The 27,272-nt window shown below is 38.3% G+C and overlaps 2 protein-coding genes across 4 annotated transcripts in view; one reads left to right on the top strand and one right to left on the bottom strand.

Moving 5' to 3' along the window:
- Window positions 1–8,024, bottom strand: part of G6PD (glucose-6-phosphate dehydrogenase) — a 69,426-nt gene extending 61,402 nt beyond the window's left edge. Inside the window, exons 1-2 of the mRNA XM_053695832.1 lie at window positions 7,891–8,024; window positions 4,646–4,782 (exon numbers count right to left, since the gene is read on the bottom strand). Coding sequence (XP_053551807.1) covers window positions 4,646–4,774 — 129 coding nt within the window. The 5' untranslated portion in view covers window positions 4,775–4,782; window positions 7,891–8,024. The remainder of the gene's footprint in view (window positions 1–4,645; window positions 4,783–7,890) is intronic.
- A 1,033-nt stretch (window positions 8,025–9,057) lies between these two features.
- Window positions 9,058–27,272, top strand: part of IKBKG (inhibitor of nuclear factor kappa B kinase regulatory subunit gamma) — a 66,519-nt gene continuing 48,304 nt past the window's right edge. Inside the window, exons 1-2 of one of the 3 annotated variants that reach the window (XM_053695934.1) lie at window positions 9,101–9,118; window positions 13,732–13,959. The gene's annotated coding sequence lies outside the window, so the exon portion shown is untranslated. Of the gene's footprint in view, window positions 9,119–13,731; window positions 13,960–27,272 lie in introns of all 3 variants that reach the window. The other 2 variants (XM_053695937.1, XM_053695935.1) reach the window with 2 other exon arrangements.

Genomic DNA, 27,272 nt, shown 5'->3' with positions numbered 1-27,272 from the left:
TGTTTAGTTATGAATAGTAACACAACTTTGCAATATACTCTATTTACCCCCTCCCCGGTTTTCATGTAATTTAGCTCTGAAAATGATAGATTTTCTATTTCTTGAAAAAACTGAAATGCACCCTGCTGACTTATCAAGGCTAACTCAGTTACATATCTGTACATAACTGGCTTTAACAGATAGCAATTGCAAAACAACGTACTGTATACTAACAATGACTGTCGCTAGCCATGTTGTCTTCACACTCAAGTCTGGATTGGCTTCTCCTATTGAGGCAAAGGGTGGGTGCAGTTTGGATATTAAAAAACAGCTACAGTAAAAAGGATTTTAATTTGATTTAAAAACTTTAAGACTTGGCTGATATGTTATTCTATAGCAGCACAATACAAACATCTTGTAATAACAAATTGTTTACTGTCCCTTTAAAAGCGAGAAAAAAACACACAGTAAGACTCAAAAAAAGTGAAGCAATTTGAAGATACAAAAGATAACAGACGTGGGGCAATCAGGTTCCCGGGTAGTGTCAGGAAGAAATTGCGCTCATGTGTTGTTGTGTAATCTTGAGGCCTTCTGCCCATATTAACTGTGAGAATTGAGTACGGTCATAGGCAGTGGTCCATGTAAGGCCAGTCTTGTGAGCGATCCAGCAGTGAAACAGTTAATAAGGGAACCACACCTTGCAGTCTGCATCGTGTAGTGTTTGCAAATTGCTCTAATTAACGGGTTCACTGCTGGGCCACTCACAAAAAATGGCCTTAGAGGGAGTACTCCTCATAGGATAGAAACATTAGACAAGAATGGATAAATCTAAAGGCATAGGACACAAACTAACAGTGATCTATCTGCGCCGAAAAGTATTTTTTTTTACTTGATTATTTTGAAATATTTTTTATTAAATTGTTATCAAAAATACAAATATAATATTAAATTGTTATCAAAAAGTATCAAATATAACATGGTCGCAATTCCATGGGTGTTACAATGCAGACATACATAATACATTGTAAACCATTCCATTATATCATCTTCCAACATGGAATGATACACCGTTGTCAAAGAGACAATATTAGACAAAATAACCCTCTAAAGATGTCTGATACATAGAGACCTATAAACAGACACAAAATAAATAAATGTAAAAAAAAAAATTGATAATAAAAAACAGAAAAGATACAACTAGTCTCCTGTATATTGGGTGTTAACCCCCCCACACACCATTCCTTTACACCTATAACTTATATTCTACTAAGTCTGAGTGTTGTATATCTCGGCCTATAAAATAAAATATTTTTAACTGCAAAAGCAAGTTAAAAAGAATTAAAGGGATACTAAACCCAAATTTTTTCCTTCATGATTCGGAAAGAGCAGGCAATTTTAAGCAGCTTTCTAATTTATTTCTATTATCAATTTGTCTTCGTTCTCTTGCTATCTTTATTTGAAAAAGCAGGAATAAAAGCTTTGGAGCCGGCCCATTTTAGGTTGAGAACCTGGGTTGCGTTTGCTGATTGGATGGCTAAATGCAGGCACCAATCAGCCAGCCCTATCCAGGGTACTGAACAAAAAATAGGCCGGCTCCAAAGCTTTCATTCCTGCCTTTTCAAATAAAGATACCAAGAGAACGAAGAAAAATTGATAATAGGAATAAATTAGAAAGTTGCTTAAAATTGCTGCTCTATTTGAATCATGAAAGAAAAAAATTGGGTTCAGTGTCCCTTTAAGCAAACTCCTAAAACGTTAGTATTCAACCCTATGGTTTAATGAACATCTTGGAGTACCAGTGAAACCACACCTTATGGAAAGTTTCCATTGAATCCAGTAGCCATACCGCTTGCTCGGACATGTTATATATACTTGCAATACTTAGTTCAATGTAAGAGCACCTTCTTTTCAATATCTTGCTATACAAATTGCAGGAACTGTACAAGTTATTTGAATAAAGTGATTAATGTGGGTGTTGTAGCCTCTAATGCGATTGAAGAGTAAGGGCTTGTGGCAATTGTTAAAAGTTAGGGTATTGTTAAGAAGCCTGTTTAAAGGGACATGATACCAAATGTTGAAGCACATGAAAGTGATGCAGCATAGCTCTAAAAAGATGACTAGAAAATATCACCTGAACGTCTCTATGTAAAAAAGGAAGATATTTTACCTCAAATTTCCTAAGTATTCACACCCCACTGTAAAGAGACTTTAAGCAGCCAGTCAGGATGCTTGTCCCAGGACTTGCTAGGGAGTGTGCATCTGTCATGTGCAGGCACAGTCATGTTATTTTCCTATTTAGTTTAGGAAAACTGCAAAGGCAAAAGCATGACCTCAGCACTGCTGATGGGCAATTAATTTTTTAAACTTACAGCTGGACAGCAGCTAAAGTATAACTGTTTACACAGCACTTACTCTGGTGAGCTGAAGACATTTTGAGGTAAAATATCTTCCTTGTTTACATAGAGATGCTTAGGTGATATTTTCTTGTCAGCTTTTTACAGTTAGGCTGCATCGCTTTCAAGTGATTTAGCATATGGGTATTATGTCCCTTTAAGGAATTAAAAGGACTGTCCCAGACACATCTAATCCACGGGCAATCCCACCACATATGTATATATGTTCCTTCCCCTATTACAACATATTTGGAGAGTTAGGTACCATCTAAATGCAGTTTTAAAGGTGCAGTAACATCAAACCTAAACTTTATTGATTCAGATAGAACATACAATTTTAACCCCTTAACGAACAAGGACGTGCCAGGCACGTTCTACAAAAAGTGTCAGTTAATGACCAAGGACGTATCCTCTGGGGTTTCAAGCGCTGAAAGCGATCGTTAAGGGGTTAATCTATCTTTTTCCAACAATAAAAATTATGGAGTAGACTGTCCCTTTAATGGAAGTTTCAAAGAATTATTGGGGGAAAATTATAGAGATTTAGTCAAAGAAGACTAAAGTTGTATAGTGTGATTAATAGTTGGATATATATGTTTTTCATGAACCCCACAATATGTCATCCCTTGACTTAAATTCCCCCATCTGACGGTAGCCTGGTCCATCTGCCTTTGTATGCAATAAAGCGGATAGCGCCAATCTCCCAGTTTGATAGTAGTCCCTAACGTTAGAGGCCCCTACTCTTACTAATTGTCTATGTCTAGTGAGAATTTGTTGGTAAACAATAATAAATAATATCATGACACTGAGTCTTGGGGGAAATAAGTTTGAAGAACCATGCTCTAATTCATTCGACCATGTATTTTTACAACTATGGACCCTGCACTACTGTGCGTTTAACCCATGAAAAGGTGTTAAGCACACAGTAGAAGTACCAATTGGGACCAGCAGTGCTCTTCAGGCCTCAAATAGTACTTATATTGTGTGTTTATCCGCTTTGCAGGGGATAAGCGCACAGTAGTGCAGGGTCCATTGTTAAATGAATTAGAGCATGTTATTTTCCAACTATTATGGCCCTTTAAAAGGATGCAAATTTGTAAAAGTAAAATGCCAAAGAGCAAATTTCCTTTCCTCACTGCCATCCGTTTCACCTCTCTGCATGAGTTTACAATTAAAGTTAAACATCAAATTCCAGTGACTGGAAGATACGTACATATGCTGTTCCTCACTGGCTCACCAGCCTTGTACTACTCATGCACGACAGTGCATTGTGCTGGGCAGGTGACTTTAACTATGCATTTAACATCATTGAAGGGTTAAAACATATAGTAAAAAGGGGAATTCTAACAAAATAAGGACATTTTATTTTTAGAGATTTATGTCCCTTTAATAACTAAAACATTTTTATTGTGGATTAGCTGGATATGAGTTTTTTGTATTCAATGTCTATATTTCCGGGAACCCAGTACATAAAAGCATATGGATATTGGTGAGGGGACCCAGTACTAAGCTGCTATTAGCCACTTTGAAAAATAAACTTGGCAGTGACACGTTAACGGTCGCCACTAATCTGGAACAGTGAGACGGCCACAAACGATCCTACTTTGGTCTTAAAAAAGTTTTTTTTTTTTTTTTTTTTTTTTTTAAACATCCATGGTTTAAAGGGACAACTTCACACAAAAATGACATGGTCTAACCATTAGTGCATGTAATGTTTGCCTTACTGACCCTAGATTACTATGTGTTTAACACCCACAAATAGGTTAAAGACATAAGTAAACTCTAGCTCCTGAGCCGCAAACATTGCAGCTAGCAAGCAAGAAACTGTTTTCAAGCCAATCAGGAGCAGCAGTCACATGATCCCCCGCCAATCACTGACAGCTTCCTGCATCGAATATGTAATGTTTGTGACCCCTGAACTGAAATTTACCTATGTGTTTAAGACCCACAAAGCTAATGACAATAATGCAAAAATTGCATCCTCTATGTATTACGTCATGTGATTTTGGCAACAGAATTTCCCTTTAAAGGATCAGCCAGATAAATAACCCAATAAGGAAATATACTCTCTGCCCTGTTAATAAGAATTGTATTATTTTATAGCGCTTTTCTCCACACCCAAATAACTCAAATCACACAGCACAGACGCCTCAGCTGCTATCAGTAATTAACAGCAGATAAAGAGCTGATAAATAGCAGCAATGCTGACACAGTGTAATGATGCTTCATTTATTAGCCGAGGTTGGATGAACTAAGTGATCAGATTCCACACTCACCGATGCTCCAACCACAATGAAAATATGCGTCTGAGTCTGATGGAATTCCTCCTCACTGTACAGCTCCTCTCGCATCATATCACACACCTCCAGCCTGCTGAGGTTCACCTGCTCGTGCGCCGCACTCATCTTGGGCTCTGGGGAGATAGAAGGGGGGGGGGGGGGAGTCTAGAGTCAGATATGCACAGAAAAGTATTAGGGGTTTATATACGTGTGTGTGTGTGGGGGGGGGGGGTCTAGAGTCAGATATGCACAGAAAAGTATTAGGGGTTTATATACGTGTGTGTGTGGGGGGGGGTCTAGAGTCAGATATGCACAGAAAAGTATTAGGGGTTTATATACGTGTGTGTGTGGGGGGGGGGGGGTCTAGAGTCAGATATGCACAGAAAAGTATTAGGGGTTTATATACATGTGGGGGGAGTCTAGAATCAGATATGCACAGAAAAGTATTAGGGGTGTTTATATGTGTGTGTGGGGGGTCTAGAGTCAGATATGCACAGAAAAGTATTAGGGGTTTATATACGTGTGTGGGGGGAGTCTAGAATCAGATATGCACAGAAAAGTATTAGGAGTGTTTATATGTGTGTGTGGGGGGTCTAGAGTCAGATATGCACAGAAAAGTATTAGGGGTTTATATACGTGTGTGGGGGGAGTCTAGAATCAGATATGCACAGAAAAGTATTAGGGGTTAATATACGTGTGTGTGTGTGTGTGGGGGGGGGTCTAGAGTCAGATATGCACAGAAAAGTATTAGGGGTTTATATACGTGTGTGGGGGGAGTCTAGAATCAGATATGCACAGAAAAGTATTAGGAGTGTTTATATGTGTGTGTGGGGGGTCTAGAGTCAGATATGCACAGAAAAGTATTAGGGGTTTATATACGTGTGTGGGGGGAGTCTAGAATCAGATATGCACAGAAAAGTATTAGGGGTTTATATACGTGTGGGGGGAGTCTAGAATCAGATATGCACAGAAAAGTATTTGGGGTTTATATACGTGTGGGGGGAGTCTAGAATCAGATATGCACAGAAAAGTATTAGGGGTTTATATACGTGTGTGTGTGTGTGGGGGGGGGTCTAGAGTCAGATATGCACAGAAAAGTATTAGGGGGTTATATACGTGTGTGTGGGGGGACGGTCTAGAGTCATATATGCACAGAAAAGTATTAGAGGTTTATATACGTGTGTGTGGGAGGGGGGGGTCTAGAATCAGATATGCACAGAAAAGTATTAGAGGTTTATATAGGTGTGTGTGTGTGGGGGGGGGGGGGGGGGGGGGTTAGAGTCAGATATGCACAGAAAAGTAGTAGAGGTTTATATACGTGTGTGGGGGGAGTCTAGAATCAGATATGCACAGAAAAGTATTAGGGGTTTATATACGTGTGTGTGTGTGTGTGGGGGGGGGGGGGGTTAGAGTCAGATATGCACAGAAAAGTATTAGAGGTTTATATACGTGTATGGGGGGAGTCTAGAATCAGATATGCACAGAAAAGTATTAGGGGTATACGTGTGTGTGTGGGGTGACTTCATCGCTCAAAGGATAAATAAACAGAAAATCCTCCTCCCGTTGAAAGCTGCCAATGTGCTGGGCGTGCTGGGGCAGGAGAAGGTGGGTGTGACTGGCAGTGTGAGAGCTAATGTATTGTGTGTGAGCACAGTATGCATGTGTGTGCGCCAAAATACACACAAGTACACAATCTCTGCTTGGCAAAGGGTTAATACAGGCTTAAGCAAACGAGTCAGCATGATACAGCAACAACGGCACTCCTTACAGTGTAACCCCTTCATTGCCACAGTCACATCAAGGATCACTGTAACCCTTTCACTGCCAGAAACTGCATCTAAACATTACTGTGTGTAATACCTTAGCTGCCAGTCATATCAAGTAATTGCTGGGTGTAACTCCTTCAGTGCCAGTCATATCAAGTATCACTGTGTCTGTCATAGAAAGCATTTCTGTGTGTAACCCTTTCTTTTCCAGAGTAATATAAAGAATCACTGTGTGTAACCACTTCACTGTCAGTCATAGAAAGAATTCCTGTGTGTAACCCTTTATTAGCCAGAGTAATATAAAGAATCAGTGTGTGTAACCACGTCACTGTCAGTCATAGAAAGCATCTCTGTGTGTAACCCTTTATTTGCCATAGTAATATAAAACATCACTGTGTGTAAGTACTTCTGTACATAAAGAATCATTGAGTGTAACCCTTTCACTGCCAGTCACTGTGTATAAAAACATTTTGCTGACAGAATTTACATATAAAGTGTCGTCGTGGGTGTAACCCCTTCATTGCCAGTGCATATAATGCATTTTCACTGCTAAGTCTGTCTATAAAGCATCATTATAGAAACATAATGCTACCAGAATCTGTCCATAAAGCATGACTATCTATAACCCCTTCACTACCAGTATCTACCAATAGAACATCAGTGTGTAACCACTTCACTGTCAGACTCCCCTATTTAGCATCATTATGTAAAACCTTCAATGGCAGAATTTGCCTATAGAGCATCACTTTAACTCCTTCACTGTATAATCAAAGCTTCACTGTGTGTAATTCCTTCACACTCAAAATCTTAGGCATCAATGTGTGAAACCCCTTCACTGCCAGAGTCAGGTCAAGCAACACTGTATGTAACCCTTTCACTGCCAAAATCTTCCTATAAAGCCTGTGTTTAACCCCTTCACTGCCAGTTATATCAAGCCCCCCTTCACTTCAAAAACCTGAATATAAAACATTGCTGTGCATAACCTCTTCACTGCCAGAATCTATCTATAAACATCCCTGTGGGTAACCCCTTCACTGCCAGAGCCCACTATAAAGCATTATCTAACCCACTTAATTGCCCCCTGCTACATTTCTCCTTAAAATTACTGTCTACTCGTCTCGTTCAGTGTCACTAGATTTTTTATTTATTTTTATTGACAACACTCTATTTCTTTATTCCCTCTTCCTTATGCACTGAATTTCCTTCTGGTATTAAGGAAGCTGGCACTTTATCACCTGTAATTTAACAAGCAGAGACAAAGTTATGGGAAGTGTGTGTTGCAGCAACACAAGGAAGCACACATTATATAAGGTTTGTCACACACATACCTCTCATAGGTTCCTCTTATTTATTTTCAGCATTCTGTGCATTTAGATGGGCAGGGACAGTAAAATCTCACATAAACTGGTAAAGGTAAAAGAACTCAAAGGAACAATGCTGCATCCCTATTACAATGACCTGCTGGGGGTTACTCACATGGGGTCCTTTGATGTATTTATGAAGAATCTTAAAGTCTTGCTGGTGCTGCCTGTACCCTGTGTGTCTGCCAGTGCCCTGGATGCCAGTGCAGCTCTGTGTATATGTGATGGGGCGGATCTGGGATGGGGAAGTAATTCAGCTGAACAGCCCCAGACTACACATGTTCTCTCCACCCTCCAACCCACTGCCCTCCCACAGCAAGCTAAGCCCCCTCCCTCTGCTCTCACCCAGTGATTCCCATTTGCCTCCTGAACACCTTATCTCCTCCTCACCTTGCCACTCCTCCATCATGGGCAGGCTGAGGCTGGTGCACACACCTGGTACCTGCTGCAGCTATAATGAGCAGAGAGCAATGAATGGGCTGTAGGGGACCTGTCACTGCGCTGAGTGTCACTGTCACCCCAGAGGGAGGGACAAGAACTCATATGATTTTTTTTTATCCAATAGTGGGGACCATATGTGTATTATAGATGTCTAATAGGACATACTGGCGTATATGAATTAAAGGCCATATATCCCACTCTCTTTATAACTTTATACACCCATCTAACTAATAATATTTTGCCTCAGATCCGACGATTAAATAAAACACTTGTCTTTATAAAATGCATTGTTTTGTCCAATAAAAAGGTAGTATTTACCTGTTATTGTTCAATCTGAATTACAGAACAAAGAAGGCTACTACAATCAAAAACTGTATAATGTGTGTGCACTGTATATTTAGCTCAGTGTGTGTCATGGCCGAGGCAAAACAACACAAAACACACACAATGTTCACACAAACACAACACAGTGAAGTCAGTCACTAAACACTGAGCACGTTTATATTTTAATGAGTAACAGACAATCATGTAACTCCTCCCCCTCACTCACCCACACTGGCTCTGCTCCCCATTTCGGCCCACTACACAAGCCACGCCCACAACAAGGACATTCTCCAATCACCATTAGCTTTCCACTACAGAGGGCGGAGCGATTGGCCGTCTGAGCTCACCTCGCGAACAACAGAAGAGTGTTGTGCACGAGACAGCCAATCAGGGGCCGGAATGTTAGTAATACGAGCTATCATGTGAGGCCGTTGTATTGACCATGCTGCCCCACTTCCGGATACTTACATTTGGTGCTTGCCCCGCTTCCGGCTTATCAAACACGCCTTGGAAATTACCCAGCGTAATGATGTCACGCGTATTGGAACAACCCGGAAGTGGAGGAAATACAAGCCCAGGTATGTAGCTGCTCTTGGGTTTATGCTTCTTGTGTTCTGGGGTAAAATTGACACATGAGGTCGCCTCAGTGTCAGGGGCAGCTGGTGAAACTCTCCCGCAGTAAGGCTATGGTGGGGACTAACAGGGCCTGTACTGAGGGCTCACAGTGTTTGTTCTCTGGCAATGGGTATAGGGGAATCCCCAGCTGCAGGGAAACTCTGGGTGACATTGTGACAACATGTAGCATTAAAGTGACATTAATAAAACATGACATATTTTGTGCAATGAGCCTATTGCTTTTTCATATATATTTTCTTAAAGGTGCGTTTTTATGCTGATATATAATTCCGTTATTGATTAAGTACATAGTTTCAACAGACCACAGCCTGTGAATGGCGGGTACATGCGTATGCTTCCCCTAATTGGTTCAGTCTCTGGGTTCTGCTCAGGGGCACCAATGTAATGTGTCTTCCTAGTGAGAATTGGTTAGTTAGTGAGAATTAGAGTTGGATTGTTTTTTTGTTTTTTTTTTTGCATTAGATTGTCCAGTTTACAGCAGAAGTACATCAATCATATCACATAACAATACAGATTATTTACCAGTTTAGCAACATGGTGATGTGATAACCATAAAAGCGAAAGACTGGAGCAAATTAATTTACAGGCAACTGGCATATGTGGCAAATGTTATAGGAAAGGCTGTGAATGTTTAGGTCTGTTATGATTATCTATGTATGTATTCACTTTATCTATGTGTTTAACTCCTACAATGGAGTTATACACATATATACAATCTTTCTAAGTAGCTGTAGAGAACTGCTGTTTCCAACCAGCAAACGGCTTTTGAACTAATTGGCAGCGGCATTAGCAGGATCTTGCCACTCATAGGCTGTGTTTATAGCTGTAGTGCTTGTGTCACTTTACCTGGGCTTTAACCACATTGTCGAGGTTTAAGCGATGGCAAAGACAACATTAAACTGTTATAAAATGTCTTTGAGGGAACAACAATGGACTACTGGGCCGGATCCTATGCTCATATTCCTGCTTTTTCAATTAAAGATAGCAAGAAAAGGAAGAACAATTTATAATAGGAGTACATTAGAAAGTTGCTTAAAATAGCATGTTCTATCTGAATCACAAAAGAAAAAAAATTGGGTTTTGTGTCCCTTTAAGGGCACCAAATTAATCAATTCCCCTCAAAGGTGTTTATATGTTGTTTCTATTAAGTCCCCAAAAAAAGCGTAGAAGGGGGCATGACCACTAGATGTGGGACATAGTGCCAACACTGCCACATCCTCTCTAGCAACGTGAAGAGACTCTGGAATACATAATGTGTAATCTTGCAGTTATCAGATACCACCGGAGGAGCAATTTATAATTAATTTCTAGTATTTGCGGCTACAATCTTACATTCTAGCCAATCAATGCTGGTTCTTGCATAGCCATTATTCTCCACGGAAGTGAGCAGAATGATATCTATATGGCACACATGAACTAGCACTGTCTAGCTGTTGTGCAAGATTTAAAAAGCACATGAACTAGCACTGTCTAGCTGATTTAAAAAGCACTGAGACAAGGGGCGAACTGCTGGGACTTAGAAACAGGCAAACTTAGAGGTTATAAAGTATATTATTATAACAGTGTTGGTTGTGCAAAGCTGCAGAATGGGTAGTAAAGGCATTATTTATCTTTTTAAACAATAACAAAAAATAAGTAGACTGTCCCTTTAAATATGCATGCTCTGTTTGTATCATGAAAGTTTAATTTTAACTTTAAAGGGAGATGAAATCCAAAAAAATTCTTTCATGATTCTGATAGATCATATGATTTTAAATAACTTTCCAATTGACTTCAACAAAGAATACCAAAGGAATAAATCGCATATTATAAATTGAAGTCAATTGGAAAGTTCTTTAAAATTGCATGCCCTAAATGAATTATGAAATCATCTTTTTGTGTTTTTTATATCTTTAACATTCCTTTGAAGCAGGGCTTGACAAACTCGGGTGCCAGGGAGCCTAGAATTTTACACCTGGCTCCTAACTTTTTGGCTCTTAAATATTCTTACTGGCTCATAACATTTAAACAGATTTGTAAACCCCTGCCCTGCTTTAAAGGGACATTATACATTCATTTTTTCATCCATTTATACAACCCATACAGGTTGTTGTTTTTTTTTTTGTTTTTAAATAACATTGCTCTGATTTTCAGACTCCTAACCAAGCCCCAAAGTTTTAGGAGAATACTGATGTATACCTACTCCAGCTTGCCCCTGTCTGTGTAAAGAGTCTTTTCATATGCAGGGGGCATATTCTTCTTTATAGTAGTGTCTATTACATGCAGTTATATGAAAATTGGTGTATACTGTCCCTTTAAATACAGTAGCATTGCATAATAAAAAAATACAATGCAATATTGTTTACTTTGAATTTTAAATGGACAGTAGATTTTTTTTTTCTGACATTACAACATTTACTTCAATTTGCCAACCTATTGTATCCATGAGCCAATCACATACTTGTATGTATACACTGTGAGCTCTTGTACATGCTCAGTAGCAGCTGTTGTCTTGGAAAGTGTGCATATAAAAAAAAATCTTTGCACAATTTAATAATGGAAGTATATTGTAAAGTCTCTTAAAATGACAGTCTACACCTTGTTCGTCTTAAAGCTTAACTTAGATAAAGCAGCAAATATTCTCCTGCACCTTTTCTATATCATGCAGCAGGAATGGTAAAAAAAAGTTATTTTAACATTAGTTAATGTTTCTGGCCACTTTGAAAATGGCTGTCAAGCTCAGCCCACTGATGACATCACAATCTGGGCTGCATTTTGAATCCAATCATAAAAGGCTCACTAGATGGATTCAACAGACTGTCAATGCTATTTGGCAGAGGACCTAGATGCAGCCCAGATTGTGATATCAGTGGGCGGAGATTGGCAGCCATTTCAAAGTGGCCAGAAACAATATTAATTTTAAAATACATGTTTTACTGTTCCTGCCGCATGATATAGAAAGGGTGCAGGAGGCTATTTGCAGCTTAAAGGGAATGTAAAGTTTGCGGAATGAGTGCCCGTTTTTTTTAAAAATCCTATTAAAAACGGGCATTTTCATTCATCAAACTTTACATTTCACTGGTTTTGTTAAAATATTTAAATTTTTCTTCTTGAAAGCCGCTCCAGCGCTTCTCCAGCCCGTCGCAAGCATCTTTGTACCTCAGCGATGACGATTCCAGCATCCTCCAATCATGGTATTTAAGAGAGATGTCGGACACTTTCTTAGCCCGCAAGTTTGCAACCTTTTTCTTACATTTAGGCCTAAGCTTTTATCACAGCGTGTGCCTTTCCCTCTCACACAGTGTGCTCCCAAGTCTCGCTGCCATCTTTAAATCTGCTTACCAGCTATAAGCTTCCTGAGCCCTGGATCCGTAAACTTCCAGTCTAGTGGGCTGTGTGACCTAAGACGGCTTCCTAAGTGTGCTGGATAAATCCCTGATGCCCTCGCCTACACAACCCTTCCCAAAACAGGGCCGCACTCTTACAGAACAGGTGTAAGAAGAATGGAGGGCACAACTGATCTGACACGCTGCAGAAGATAAAGTGTTAGTGTATACAAGCTATATATGTGCATAAGTTAGTTAAATACAAAAATAGAAATCAGTGTCCCTGCAGTATCTATGAATATTCCCCAAAGAGGTATGAAACCGTAAGTGAAGAAAAGGCTGCACAACGTATCCTTATAAACAATGCACAGGTTTATTCTATGGATACAACCTAGACAGACATGAACAAGTGAAATAGTCTGACGCGTTTCACACCCTCTAGTGGCGCTTCAATAGAGACTCAACTATTGTGTAAAACAAACATCCTTAAATAGGGCTGCTCTTGCCCTTACAATTTGCCCATGCATTATAAAATAATAAGTACATACAGACTATTATTTAAAAACATTATGTGATACAAAACAAGTACAATGTCATCTGTTATTCAATGATGCTGAAGGCTATAAGTGATAAGACAGTCAATTCATCATCCTTTAGATATCTTAATACTTAACTACAAGAACAAAAAAAAAAGAAGCTAACTATACTACTGATTTGATAATTATGATAAGTCATCATAGAAGACAATAAAAACATTACAAATATTGCTGGCTAAGGCCTTTGGGGACTAAATCCAACTGTACTAATATCCACACTGTGTTCAATTAGTTAGGCTATATTTATAATTACCTCCCACATTATAGCCTAACTAATTGAACACAGTGTGGATATTAGTACAGTTGGATTTAGTCCCCAAAGGCCTTAGCTATCAATATTTGTAATGTTTTTATTGTCTTCTATGATAACTTATCATAATTATCAAATCAGTAGTATAGTTAGCTTCTTTTTTTTTTTTTTTCCTTCTTGTAGTTAAGTATTAAGATATCTAAGGGATGATGAATCGACTGTCTTTGGCCAAACTGGTAGTAGAAAATAGTTTAAAATCAACGCGTTTCTGGAAAATGCCCGTTGTCAGGGTGAAACGCGTTGAAGCGAACCAGCCTGTTGATTTTAAACTATTTTCTACTACCAGTTTGGCCAAACTGTTTTTCATCTGTTCTTACCTGAGCATTGTTTCTGTCTACAAACAGGGCGGCTTCAGGCTAATTTGAATCACCTGCTGACCCGCAACTCTGTGGACAGGTCCTGTGTCGGCTCCTCATGCATGCCTGAGAGATTTGATCATTCCCAGCTGTATTTCTTGGCAACATCACATACAGATTTCTTGAATTTGCCTGCGTGCAGACGCACTAAGTGCAGGCCGTAGAAATTGCTTGAATCCATATTGAATTGCAAGAAACTGTTTCTGGCAAGCAACCGTGAGTACCGGTTTTTCATAAAACACCTGTGACTTTTGTTCAAGTTAAATGTTCGGCTACTGATTTCCTGTCTTGCATAGTAAGAAGGTATAGCCCAGGACATTTCCGCTTATGGTGATAAATATCACTTTGTATCCGTAATCAAAATATTTCAACAAAATATTTCATCTAAATACTCCATCTGGACTGTGTTATATATATTCTACTGGTTCAGTGTACACACTCGCCATTTAGGTTGATTTTTTTTAATGTGGCATTTTCAAGGTGGCTTCTATAAGGTGGTTAGTTTAATATATAATTGTTTTATATTTAAGCGTTTTTTATCTTGGGAGACGTCCCTTTTATATTCAACAGTGTTTGTCTGTATATGTGCTTTATTATTGCATCATGCTCATATGCATTTTTTAATTGCTAGAGTCCTTTTAAGATATAAGACTTTTTGCCTTTTAGGTCTATTGGCAATTACTTAGCATTTCTCTACTTGGTTTGTTACTGTTAATTTATATAAAGAACTATTTTATACAATCTTCCTCTCGTAATTTGTGTCATTTATAGCTAATGTGTAGCCTTATCACATTCTTCATTTATTATATACACTTATATTTTTTCCCTTTAGTATAGGGACTTTATTTAGAGTTATTGTTTCACTTCATTTGCCACATCAGGGTTTCCCTTTGTCTACATATAGTACCTGCGTCAATTCTTGACTATCCGGAGTCTACAATCCTGTCAGGTGTTTTATCACTATTAGGACCACTCCATGCTCTTGTTTAAGAGGCAGTTATCTTATATATTGTAATATCCTGGTTCTATATTGTAACACTTTCTAGGTATCGCCCACATTATTATTACTTTAGGCTGTCATTCCACGTTGAGTTTAATTTATATACAGGTAATTTTTATACGGTTTGTTTCTTTTACACTCTGCTCACAGCGCCATCCTTCTTTTCTTTTTCAATTAATTTCTTTATCTGGTTATCCCTGTGGAGGGATTCCCTTGGATTGGCTGTGAGTGTCACATTTAACGCAACACATTTTTCTTTATTTTTACTTTATGAATGCTGTGGCTTTCGCTCTACAGCACAACTCGCCCATGCAGCTTAACGATTTCCCGCTATCCTTCATAGAGGTATCCGCAGAGGAATAAAGCTTCCAATCTTGAGTGGCAACCCGCTACACTCTTGACTCCATTACTCACGTCTCCATTACTGACACTGCTCCCAGTCTTCGGCCCACCTGAATGACGTCATCGGGGTACTGCCACTGACCATACGGTTCTCAAAGCGGCTGCCTGGGATTTAATAAGCTCCTTCCAGATGGAATACTTGTGCATAGGCAATATAGAAAACGATAAAGTAGGGATCCAAATGAAGCAGCTTAAAAATCTTCAAAACTTTGTCGACATCCTAAAAACAGCAAACTCAGTAAAATAACAAGTGAATATGTTCAGACTACATCGACTAACGCGTTTCAGCTTTTTCAGCCGTACTCATAGACCTATCTTAGTGTCTGACATGCTAGTCTCTTTTGCACATGCTAATTAAAAACACACAGCCATCTGAATATAATTCGTATTTTCACTCTGTGATTAAAGGGATAGTATAGTCAAAATTAAACTTTTATGATTCAGATAGAGGTTGCAATTTTAAGCAATTTTCTAATTTACTCCTATTATCAATTTTTCTTCGTTCTCTTGATATCTTTATTTTAAAAAGCTGGAATGTAAGCTTAGAAGCCAGCCCATTTTTGGTTCAGCATCTGGATAGCGCTTGCTGATTAGTGTCTAAATGTAGCCATCCAATCAGCAAGCGCTATCCAGGTGCTGAACCAAAAATGGTCTGGCTCCTAGACTTACTTTCCAGATTTTTTTAAATAAACATACCAAGAGAACAAAGAAAAAGTGATAATGGGAGTAAATTAGAAAGTTGCTTAAAATTGCATGCTCTGTCTGAATCATGGACGTTTATTTTTTACTAGACTATCCCTTTAATTCAGGTTATATTACATCATTTGACAATGTTTCCATAATTAATTCATAACTCTGAGCTTGCAGTATATCTTTTTGGAGAACAGGTGAATGTGAAACAAATGATAAATTTGACATTATTTCATTTTAACATGTTACAATTTGGAACAAAATAGTCAGAAGCCATACTTTTTCTTATAGGATTTTGAGTTATATATCACTTAACATATATATAGCTAAATAATCTTAGGTGCCTTATCAATATATTCTTAATTCCTCTTCACCTAGATACTCCGGTATAGAGAGAGGTTTACCTAAGGTTTACTTAAGGTTGAAACATGAAAAAGAAATACGCTCCACAGTGAGCTTTTTATGTCAATAACTATGTTATCTTGTTTCTTAAAAGGGTGACAGATAAATTAGACATTATATTTTATAAATGTCCACAAAATAGACAAACCATTTCATCATCACATGTGTATTAAATTTTATGTTTTCTATTACTGTAAACGTTAAATGAGGTAAGCTCCACATTGGGCCCAATATATTGGTATATATGCTGTATCATTCATTTCTCTATCAAGTATCTTAAATAAATGTGATGCAATATTACATATTTTAGGTGTTCAACAAAGAAGGGCAGACCATATTGTCATATATAGGATTTTCTTTCCATCTTTTCCAAAAATTTGATTATCACATCCTCTCCTTTTACATATTAAGTGTTGTGTCCTTATCTCCTTTTTCATCCTATTACTTAGTTTAAAGATAAAGTTACATTGGATTTGGATACTGCCTTTAACTACAGCATGACACATTTGTATACAAAAAGAGATCAAGTTTGATAATTATAAAATATTTGATTACTTATTTCCAATAATGTATCAAGTCAAACCTAGAGTTTAACCCTTGTGGTATTCTGGTCTTCATTCTAAAGATCAAATAGATCTCTTGTTTATTTAACAGAAGCTCTGCATCTCCTCCTTTCTTTTAAAGTTACTTTTTCTATAATGTTCCAAGTAAATGTGTCTAAATTCCTATCATGTAATTCAATAAAATGTTTAGCTATTGGTGTGATCTTCTCTTTTCCTACTGTCTGATTGAGAAGTGATACTGTTCAGATGCTCTCTTATTCTCACTCTGACCTCACGTGTAGTTTTACCAATATACTGGAGATGGCACTCTTTACATGTAATTAGATACACTACATTTGACATTCTACAATTGACACATTGTTTAGTTTCAAAACTTTCTCCTGTTACACTGGAAGTAAAATGCACTCCTGTGGTTACATATTGTCATGCCTTACATTGTGTTGTATATCCACATCTGTGTGTGCCTTTAACTTCCAGCCATAATTAAAGAGACTGAATTAAAACCCACTGCTATCTTTAATCTAAGTAGTAAAACTCTAAATAAAGAAGAGGAGAAAATACTAAGCTTGGGGCTTAGTTTTGCACCATCCACACAGCTAAATAAATTTAATACCCACATCCATGTAGGCCAATTCATTCGAAAATGTACACTAAAACGCTATTTCATGAAAAATCCCATTGAAAAAAATTATTTTATTAATAGTCCTGTGCAAAGTACCACTTTTTTACATTCTGATTTGAAATGTAAATCGAAGTTCTATCCTGTAAATGACAAAGGCAGGCATCTTGAGCTATTTAAAAAACTTGTACAAAAAGACATCAAAAAGGCCAATATTAAGAAAAATGTACCAAATAACCTCACATATAAAGAGAGATCGATACTAAAGGATCTCCAAAAGAACAGATTTAGTCATAAAACCTGCAGACAAAGGAGATAGTTAGTTATAATGGACAGATCAAAATATGTAGACGAAGCCAACAGGGTTTTAGGAGATAGAGATACATATAAGGAATTGAAAATGAATCCAACTAATACATTTTTAACTCGACTTGTAGGAATGTTAAACAAAGCAAAAACAATAGGGATCCTCAATAATAAAGAATTTGATTTTCTAAAACCCAAATTCCCCAAAATCCCAATTTTTTACCATTTTTTAACCTAACTAACCCCCCTGGAAGACCGATAATATCAGGCATTGACTCTATAACAGCTAATTTGTCTCAGTATATTGATGGCTTTCTCCAAAATTATGTTAAACAGCTACCTTCATATTTGAAAGACACCAGAGACATCCTACATTGTCTTAACCAATTCACATGGGATAGCCAGTACACTCTAGTCACCTGTGATGTGGCCTCACTCTATAGCAGCATAAGCCATGAGTTAGGTCTTGAAGCAATCAAATTTTATCTAGATATAGATCATACGCTACAGAAAGAACAAAAAGATTTAATCTTAGAAGGTATAAAGTTTATTTTGGGACAAAATTATTTCTCATTTGAGGAACACTTTTACTTGCAATTAAAGGGAACCGCAATGGGGACAAGATTCACACCTAACTATGCAAATTTGTTTATGGGTCATTGGGAGGAATCTTTTTTCCCCCAAACCATAGGCTAGGTGTGAATCTTGTACTTTACAAAATATATATTGACGATCTGATCATGGAATGGAAAGGAGAAACGCAGGAGCTAGAAACCTTAATATCCAAGATGAACAACAATCAAATAGGTTTACAATTCACCCATACACATAGCCAACTGAAAATTACCTTTTTAGATCTAGACATATAAATCTTAGGGGAAGAAGTTGTCACTACTACCCATTTTAAAAAAGTAGATGCAAACAATCTAATTCATTATAAAAGTTGCCACTTACAGAAGTGGAAAGATAATATCCCGAACGGAGAGTTTCTTAGGATTAAAAGAAACTGTTCCAGACCTACAGATTATGAGAACCAAATATTACTCCTAGAACAGAAATTCAGGGAAAGAGGTTTTGACCCAGTAATCATAGAAAAAGCTAAGATGGCAGTAAATAATCAAGATAGAATTAGTCTATTATTGAATACAAGAAACAGAGCTATTCCTACTAACAGCAAGTTATACCAAACACGGATAGATGTCCCTTACATCACAGACTACAATTGTGATAACAAAATAATCACAAAAATTCTAATTAAACATTGGCATCTAATCCTAACAGACCCATTGGTGACAAAGTCAAAGAAAGACCCAGATTAATATATTACAAAAGCACAGAATTTTAAAAGTCTACTAGCTCCCAGTGAACTGGAACAGAATAAACGTAAAGGATACCAGCAAAATCTAAATGGGACTCCATTGCAAGGATTTTTTTCCTTGTTTTGGCTGCAGGTCATGTCAGTTCTCCAGTAAAATTAAATTCTTAATTTCTCCATCTAACAATTATAAACTAGTAATAAAGGACACGATAAGATGCTAGGATAAAGGGGTTATTTATGCCATCAAGTGCACATGTAACAAAATCTATCTAGGTGAAACTACTAGGACACTTAGAGGACTTATAAGGAAACACATCTCCAGTATAGATAGAGGAACCCTAGACACATATCTGTACAGTCATTCAGGGAGGTTCATAACAACAATCTCCAACATTTCAAATATTGGGGTATTATGAAAGTGAAGTCAGACTGGAGAGGTGGCAATCTAGAACGGAAGTTGCTCAAACTAGAGGCAGAACTTATCTACAAGATGGATACATTAAAACCTTCAGGACTGAATTCAGAAATAGACATCTCTCCCTTCTTGTAACATTTTTACACTGTGTATATTATCAAAAAGAAATGTTTCTAGTTGCGTGTTATTTTCCCTGTCCAGAAAGGATACATTTAACCGTACAAATTATTACAGGTTGTCATCTATTATAGTTTGTAATAGAAAGTATCTATTCACTTGCTATTTATCTTGTTTAGATAGATCACACTGTATGGCCTATTTAATATAGGTAATTATTAGTTATGTAAAAGAATGTCATTTATTACCAATGTTATGTCAATATGTCCACTATATGGAAAATTCCACCTTAAGAATACATGTGTACCAAATAACAAAAAATTCCACCTTTAGTAAATTTTGGAGCCAATTTGTATCCAATGGGATTAGAAGGAGGCCTTTATAGGGAGCAAAGCAGAATCACAAAAATATGTCTTGATAAAGCCCACAAGTGTATGAAACGCGTTGACCAGGACACAATTCTGCTTTGCCACTTTGACCAGGACACAAAGCAGCTTTGCCACTAAGTTCTTAAATATACTTAGCCCGAGAAGTTCCCGAATTTGAACAGAGGGTGGTATATGTGGACCAAGAACTTTTTTTACTGCATATTGGCTTGTACCAACAAAGTGATCCATCAAGCCACTACGAGTGGTATTCTTCAATTTCTTTAACACCACAATCAATAGCGCTATTGTCACCTTTTTCACCTTTCAAGCGGTGACCCTTGACCAGGACGCCATACAACGAACACGCCGACACGTTAATCAGACGGAGCTAAGAACGGTAACTAACGGCATCACCTGTAAACGGGACTTACAAGCTGATCTCAGCCGAGAACTACTTAATCCGCCTGGAGCAGTGAGAAAAGTTTTTCCAAGAAGGATACCGAGTGATTAATCCAGCTGAGAAGCGGTAAAACTTACAAACCGCTGAAAATTTAATCAAAAGGTATTTACTTTAATTAGCTCTCCACTTCAGCCATCCTCGGATACACAGAAGTTTTCCGACAGGAGGATCTCTTTACCTATAAGGTACATAATACAATTCTTATACTTAATAGGAGATCCCAGTACATATCTAAACTTCCTTGTGTTTTATCATTTGTGGACATCATCTTATGATATAAATCATTAGATTTTTTGTTAGCAATATTCTAGGTCATTTGTTCCGGGAGACGTCCCCCCTTTTTTACTTTATTTATATTCATTTATATTAATACATTATTATTAAGGAAGACAGTATGTCCTGGCCAGCACAAACACATACCTATCCTAAGATAGTAAATCATTCCTGCAATAAAATTACGTGAGCAAGGTACAGTAAATCCCAAAGTGACAGATACCCCTATCTCAGAGAGAACCACATTTTAGTATATATCTGATGAAATAGATTTATTAATGTGCACAATTACTCAAACATAAGTGTCAAAAATGACTACTCGCCAAATAATCAACCAATACAATTAATAACTAACAACAACCAATGGCCACCTTAATCCGTACTAACAATCCATCCATTCTCATTTGTTATATGTTAGCCGTAATAGGATAATGTTAGTAACAATGGTCAAGAATCACTCCTATACAATGAGGAGACATAGCGATGAAATGGCAACAAACTTTAAGCAAGGCATGCAGGGGAAGTTACGCTTGAGAAAGCCGCATAGGATGTGCCCAGCGGCAAAACACGTGTTGCGTTCTTAAAATTGCTGTCTACTGTTCCGGTTGGGCCAACCGGGCTGTTTCTGTCTTTCTTTGGCGATATGGAGGACCTGTAATACTGCCACACATGTATATACGATTGGAGGACATCAGGACCAGCAAGGTACAACAGAGGAGCAACTTCACTAACACACCACGGGACGCACGTAGTAAGTGGGACTGCAGCAGGAACTACCCACTGTGAAGATTGGTAAGAAACCTTATCCTGACACATACCCCAGGAGTTAGGGTCCCTTGAGCGAGGGTTCGTCCCTCAGGAGGTGATACCCAGAAGGGGTTAAGTGATTGTCGTGGCTACGTGGGACATGATATGTATATTTGATATCACCAGTGGTCCCTGCAGTGGTTGTGTGAATGACTGAGATCAACTGGCTTTACTATTGCTTTAGACCTGCATGCCTTGCTTAAAGTTTGTTGCCATTTCATCGCTATGTCTCCTCATTGTATACGAATGATTCTTGACCATTGTTACTAACATTATCCTATTACGGCTAACATATAACAAATGAGAATGGATGGATTGTTAGTACGGATTAAGGTCTATGTGTGACTGCTACGAAATACCCTCTATTACTGATACTGGATTTGGAATTACAAATGCTGTATATGGACTATACGAGCCCCTGACAGTTTTTTTAGGGGTATTACCATACAGGATCCAATGACCATTGGTTGTTAGTTATTAATTGTATTGGTTGATTATTTGGCGAGTAGTCACTAATTTTTGACACTTATGTTTGAGTAATTGTGCACATTAATAAATCTATTTAATTAGATATATACTAAATTGTGGTTATCTCTGGGATAGGGGTACCTGTCACTTTGGGATTTACCGTACCTTGCTCACATAATTTTATTGCAGGAATTATTTACTATCTTAGGATAGGTATGTGTTTGTGCCGACCAGGACATACTGTTCTCCTTAATTATAAACATTAATTTTTCTTATGTCTCCTGGCACCCTTGGTTATTTTCACTTAGTTAACCAAGGTTACACTATTATATATAGCCTTAGGTGAGCTGACACATCGCTCCTTTTCTTATATATTAATAAATTATTATATAACCTATTTGTGCCTTAAGTCCATAATTGCTTATTAGATATATTTATTTTTACCTTAAACAGTATTACAAATTATTTGTACTTGACCCTAGCTTAGGAGCGCTGTCACAATTTTTGTTTTATGCCTTTAACTTCCAACCAGGAGGATTTTTTTCCCCCGTGTCTTTTCGTACAGTTGGAGAAATCAAGTTTCCTATAGTTTGAGGGTGACTAATCAACAAAACCAAAAAACAACCACTCACCAGACTTGGAACACCTACACTTCAAGAAACCGTCCAACCACCAACCCACCAACAAGACCAGTTGGTTCACCCTGGCCCTCCAGGACTCCAAATGCCACTGCAGGCGATTGGAAAGGACCTGGAGATCCAGCAAGACACCTGCGAATAAAACGGCCTACAAAGAAGTCATCACTACCCACCACCACCTCATCAAAACCACCAAGAATTGACCCTGAACAACACGCTGGTACTCTTAGCCCTAAAATAGAAGCTATAATATCCTTAGATGCACTGTTCTGAGACGTTTGGGCTTTACTGATAACAACGATTGACATACGAGTCCTGACTATTCTGGTAAATATCTATGGTTTGTATAGCTTCTGCACTAGATTAAGCAATTATGGCTTAGTTGACCCATGCTCTTTAGATTTCTCTAGATAGGCGGAACAGATGGTTTGTGACTATACATGAGACGCTTCCTATAATTGCAGCCTTCAAGTTCTGTGGCATGGAAAAGTATCATTACACTGCTAATAGCCAAAAATACCATAAATATGCAAGTACCTAACACCCCCTATATCTTGTTAGAATTCCTGTTTTCATTATTATTACCCTTGCTCTATAATCACTTATAGCTCCAGTCTCTTTAGACTTCCAGACTAGGCAAGCATGAGGATGCTATTATCACCCTTACTTATTTAGGTACCATAGCATTTCAGTCTGCATATAGAGCTTGCCAGCCCACTATTTCATTCATATTAGCCCACTATTTCATTCAACTTTATACAGGCTCACAAACTTCCATCCCCCCAAGCGTAGTGATCCATACAGCATATCTGACATAGGTTCCTTACCCTTGGTTAATATTTCTAGCAGTTTCCCTTGGAGGTGTGCAACAGAGGTTCGAGAGGCCGTCTTATTCTAGGTCTTTCTATTCTCTCTTATTTTCAGAAGGATGCCTGCTGTTGGTTTAGGTAATTTGTCATCCCTATCTTTTGAAGTTAACTTGAGTTGGGGTGTATAATATTAACACCAAACACCTGCGGGACCTGCACTGGCTCCCCATCAACAAAAGAATAACCTTCAAGCTTCTCACCCATGCTTTCAAGGCCCTCCACAACATCGGTCCCAAATACTTGAACCACAGCGTTACCTTCTACACCCCCGCCAGACAACTTCGGCCGACCAAGCCCTCACAGTCATCCCCCGCATCAGGAAAACCACAGCGGGAGGCAGATCCTTCTCTCACCTGGCAGCCAAGCCTTTGAACACCCTCCCGCTGCACCTCAGACAAGCTACCGCCCTAACTAAGTTCAGAAAGGACCTCAAGACCTGGCTCTTCGACTGAACTGCAACCCTCAGCGCCTTGAGACCCTTACGTGTGAATAACCGCGCTTTACAAGAACCCAATAGATAGATACATATCATTTTTTTTTATTTAACACAGAAATAAAAATGTAAATCAGATTAGATGTCTGCAAAACGGGGTACTCTGTGCCCACAGTCTGTGAGATGGTCTGACCCCCTATTACTGTATATAGTTACTCTGTTTAACCCACCAGGAGTGTATATAGTGAGTTAGTGATACAGTCTGTAATCTGCCGGTGAGATGGCTGGCCTGACCCTACCCGCCCCAGTACTTTATATAGTGACCACAGTAGTCTCTGACATGGCCCAGCCCCCTGTACTGTATATAGTGGTACTGTATAGTGACACTGTTTACCCCCCCCAATGCTGTAGTAACAAGGTCTGTAATCTGCTGGTTCCACAAACACACACACACATACATGCATAAATACACACACAGTCACATACATACACACACACACACACATATACATGCATAAATACACACATTGTCACATACACACACATGCATAAATACACACACCATCACACACGCATGCATAAATACACACACCGTCACACACACGCATAAATACACACACCGTCACACACACATGCATAAATACACACACCGTCACACACACATGCATAAATACACACACCGTCACACACATGCATAAATACACACACCGTCACACACACACACATGCATAAATACACACATTGTCATATACACACACACATGCATAAATACACACACCGTCACATACACACAGACATATACACACACATACGTACATACACATGCCTATAGGTTTAAGCTTCGGTTTTAATTGTACATTACAATCATCACCCTGTGAAGTCATGGAATAACAAAACTATATTATTATTATATTAAATATAAATCAAATATCAAAGGAGCCTTAATCAAATGGTTCATAGAGAGAGAAACAAGAATTGTTATTCTATGAGCCATGACTTCCTGACCCTGTGGGTTGTTCTATGTTACCAAGTTAGTATTTTACAGCATTAATAGTATCAGGGACGCAGCAATATTTAACCCTTTTATTGCAAATGATTTAACCACTTGATTGGCCACAATTCCCATGCATGATGCACAGTTGTCAACCAAATTTATAGCAGTTTGTTTTCTGGGTAAAATAACTTTTTATACCTTTAACATAATTTCTATCATCTGTAATGGAGAGATACTAGAATGAAAGTCTGCTTTTATTTTCTTGTAGTTAAAACGTGCAGTACTGATACTCACAGGCAATGTCATAAATGTAGTATGGAGTCGGACTATTCAAATATAATTAAAACCATTATAGTGTTCTGCTACTATATATTAAAATCTAATGTTAGCAGGGGGGAAAAAGCATCTTGTAGTATATTGCGTTGTTATGCAGTTATTAATTGTCCATTACACCTATTCAGCAGTGATTTGGCTACTTGGCTGCCCATTTGCACTGAGCCATGTTTTTTATGGTGATATTATGGTGACCCTAGGTCCCTACTACCCCCCAGCCAGTACTATATGTAGTGTGTGTCTGTGAAGTGATACAGTTTGTGAGATGGTTCGGCCCTGATACTCCCCTAAAACGCTCAGCCTCACCGGTTGCGACCATTGCGCTACTGACCACCTGACACCTGTCCAGTCCACTACTCTAGTGACTGGTTCAATTTAATCAGCCTGGTAGCCTGCCACAATGCCACTCAGCCTCACACTGACTCACCACCATTAGCCGAGTAGCCGTCTCTAGCCGTCCACCTCGCTCAGCTGCCTCTGCTTGTCACTCGTCTCTCACTCAGTCTCTCACACTGACTGACTACACAAGCAGTCACGAGCCAATTGAGCAGACTACACGTGCAGTCAGGAGCGGAGCCAATGTGCGTGCAGTAAGCCACAGCCAATCAGAAACGCTAACCCCTGTAGCCAGAGACACTAGTGATGCATCACGTCACCCTCACATAATATCAGCGCAGGCAGCGTCAGGTCAACGTTTTTTATTGATTTTTTTTTTTTCTGAAGCTGTTCCCCCCCCCCCCCCCTCGAGGGCCCGGTCACAGTTGCGACCTCTGCACCCCCTGCTAAGTCACTTGAAAGTAATGCAGCATAACTGTAAAAAGCTGACCAAAAAATATCACCTGAACATCTCTATGTAAAAAATAAGTTATTTTACCTTAAAGTATTCACACCCCACTTTAAAGGGACAGTATCCACCAATTTTCATATAACTGCATGTAATAGACACTACTAAAAATAATAATATGCACAGATACTGATATAAAACTCCAGTATCAAACAGTTTAAAAACTTACTTATAAGCTCTCAGTTTAGCTCTGTTGAAAAGTTTAACTGGAACACCCACTGAAAGGGGCCGATAGCAAAACCTCCCCCTTCCTCTGCATATGAAAAGACTCTTTACACAAACAGGAGCAAGCTGGAGTAGGTATACATCAGTATACTATTAAAACTTTGGGCTTGGTTAGGAGTCTGAAAATGAGCACAATGTTATTTAAAAATAAGCAAAACTATACATAAAAAAAAATCTGTATAGGCTATATAAATGGATCATCTACAAAACATTTATGCAAAGAAAAATTTAGTGTATAATGTCCCTTTAAGCAGCCAGTCAGGCTGCTTGTCCCAGAACTAGCTTAGGGAGTGTGCATTTGGCATGTGCTGGCACAGTCATGTTATTTTCCTATTCAGTTTAACTAAGGTCTATGAAATTTAAGGACAAGTAGTTCTCTGCAGCTCTTGAGCAGTATTTTACCTATGTGTTTAACCACATTGTGGGTATTAAACACATAGGGTCACTTGTGATAAAATTACATGCGCTAACGAATTAGAGCATGTCATTTTTTAGTTATTATGGCCCTTTACATAAAAGCTATTTGAATTGAAACTAAACTAATCTACTTTGAAACTAATACTGCAGTATTAGTTTTGTATTTGACTCCTTATTGGCTGATCTGCTTTACTGATGGGAAAGGACGCGCGTTCTGTAAGTATGGCAAGAAAACATTGACTTACTTAGGACAGTAACATAAATCTGAAATACGTTTAAAAATGCTCTCTTTTAAAGGGACAGTCTAGTCAAAATTAAACTTTCATTATTTAGATAGAGCAGACAATTTTAAGCAACTTTCTAATTTACTCCTATTAATTTTTCTTTGTTCTTTTGGTATCTTTATTTGAGAAACCAATGATGTAAGCATAGGAGCCAGCCCATTTTTGGTTCAGCACCTGGGTAGCACTTTCTGATTGGTGTCTAAATGTAGCCACCACTCAGCAAGCGCTACCCAGGTCCTGAACCAAAAATCGTCCGACTCCTATGCTAACATTCAAATAAAGAT

The sequence above is a fragment of the Bombina bombina genome, chromosome 12 (genome assembly GCF_027579735.1).
Source record: "Bombina bombina isolate aBomBom1 chromosome 12, aBomBom1.pri, whole genome shotgun sequence".
NCBI lineage: Eukaryota > Metazoa > Chordata > Amphibia > Anura > Bombinatoridae > Bombina > Bombina bombina.
This window is presented reverse-complemented; position numbering and strand designations above follow the sequence as displayed.